General features: G+C 37.2%; 1 protein-coding gene across 1 annotated transcript in view; it reads right to left on the bottom strand.

The window, feature by feature from the left end:
• Positions 1–765: 765 nt before the first annotated feature.
• LOC105519999 (zinc finger protein 431) overlaps positions 766–1,748 on the bottom strand; it is a 59,795-nt gene continuing 58,812 nt past the window's right edge. The window contains exon 6 of the mRNA XM_011953555.1: positions 766–1,737. Within this exon, the coding sequence (XP_011808945.1) occupies positions 860–1,737 (878 nt within the window). The 3' untranslated portion in view covers positions 766–859. The remainder of the gene's footprint in view (positions 1,738–1,748) is intronic.

The raw sequence follows: 1,748 nt of genomic DNA, 5'->3' as shown, positions 1-1,748 counted from the left end.
AATGTTCAACTTCAAAATAAATACTCTTCACTATAAAAGCTTATATTTTCTGAAAGATCTTCTGACAGTAATTGCACTTATAATGCTTTTATTAAGCATGAACTCTCTGGTGTTGAGTAAAATGTGAGCAGATATTAATGGTTTTTTCATAGTCTTCATATTTGTATAATTTATCTCAAGTATAAATGCTTTCCTGGCAATAAAGTGTGAGCATTGGTTACAAGTTTTGCCACATTGTTCACACATGTAGGCATTTTCTCCAGTATGAATTATCTTACCTACAATCAAGTGTGACAACCATTTAAAGGCGTTGTCTCACTCTTCAGATTTCTAGGATTTCTCACCAGTATAATTTTTTTCATGGTTAGAAAAGTTTGAGGCATTGTCAAAAGCAGTCACATTGTTCTGATTGGTAGAGTTTCTCTCCAGTATAATTATCTTATGTCTGTTAAGAATTGAGGGCTTCTTAAAGGCTTTGCCATGTTTTTCACACTTGTAGGGTTTCTGTACAGTATAAATTTTTTTTGAGATGAAGTCTTACTCTGTTGTCAAACTGGAGTGCAGTAGTGCAATTTTGGCTCACTGCAACCTCCGCCTCCCAGGTTCAAGCGATTCTCCTGCCTCAGCCTCCCAAGTAGATGGGAATACAGACATGCGCCACCACACCCAGATAATTTTTGTATTTTCAGTAGAGACAGGGTTTCACCATGTTGGCCAGGATGGTCTCGATCTCTTGACCTCATGATCCGCCTGCCTCAGCCTCTTAAAATGCTGGGATTACAGGCATGAGCCACTGCACCCGGCCAATTTTTAATGCTTAGTAAGAGTTGAGGACTGCTTAAAGGCTTTCCCACATTCTTCACATTTGTAGAGTTTCTCTCCAGTATGAATTACTTTGTTTAATAAGGTTTGAGGACTGGTTAAATGCATTGCCACATTCTTCACAGTTGTAGGGTTTCTTTCTAGTATGAATTTTCCTATGTTTAGTAAGAGTTGAGGATTGGTTAAAGGCTTTACCACATTCTTCACATTTGTAAGATTTCTCTCCTGTATGAATTATCTTATGTTTAGTAAGATTTGAGGATCGGTTAAAAGCTTTGCCACATTCTTCACATTTGTAGGGTTTCTCTCCAGTGTGAATTCTCTTATGTGTAGTAAGGATTGATGATTGGCTAAAAGCTTTGCCACATTCTTCACATTTGTAAGGTTTCTCTCCAGTATGAATTATCTTATGTGCAGTAAGTTGTGGGGACCGGTTAAAGGCTTTTCCACATTCTTCACATTTGTAGGGTTTCTCTCCAGTATGAATCATCTTATGTGTAGTAAGGTTTGAGGACTCATTAAAGGCTTTGCCACACACTTCACATTTGTAAGGTTTCTCTCCAGTATGAATTCTTTTGTGTTTAGTAAGGGTTGAGGACCAATTAAAGCCTTTGCCACATTCTTCACATTTGTAAGATTTTTCTCCAGTATGAATTATCTTATGTTTAGTAAGATATGAGAATCGGTTAAAAGCTTTGTCACATTCTTCACATTTGTAAGGTTTCTCTCCAGCATGAATGAACTTATGTGTAGTAAGGGTTGAAGACTGGTTAAAAGCTTTGCCACATTCTTCACATTTATAGGGTTTCTCTCCAGTATGAATTATCTTATGTGTAGTAAGGTGTGAGGACCGGTTGAAGGCTTTGCCACATTCTTCACATTTGTATGGTTTCTCTCCAGTATGAATTATCTTATGTGTAGTAAGG

Source organism: Colobus angolensis, unplaced genomic scaffold (assembly GCF_000951035.1).
Source record: "Colobus angolensis palliatus isolate OR3802 unplaced genomic scaffold, Cang.pa_1.0 Scaffold368, whole genome shotgun sequence".
NCBI lineage: Eukaryota > Metazoa > Chordata > Mammalia > Primates > Cercopithecidae > Colobus > Colobus angolensis.
This window is presented reverse-complemented; position numbering and strand designations above follow the sequence as displayed.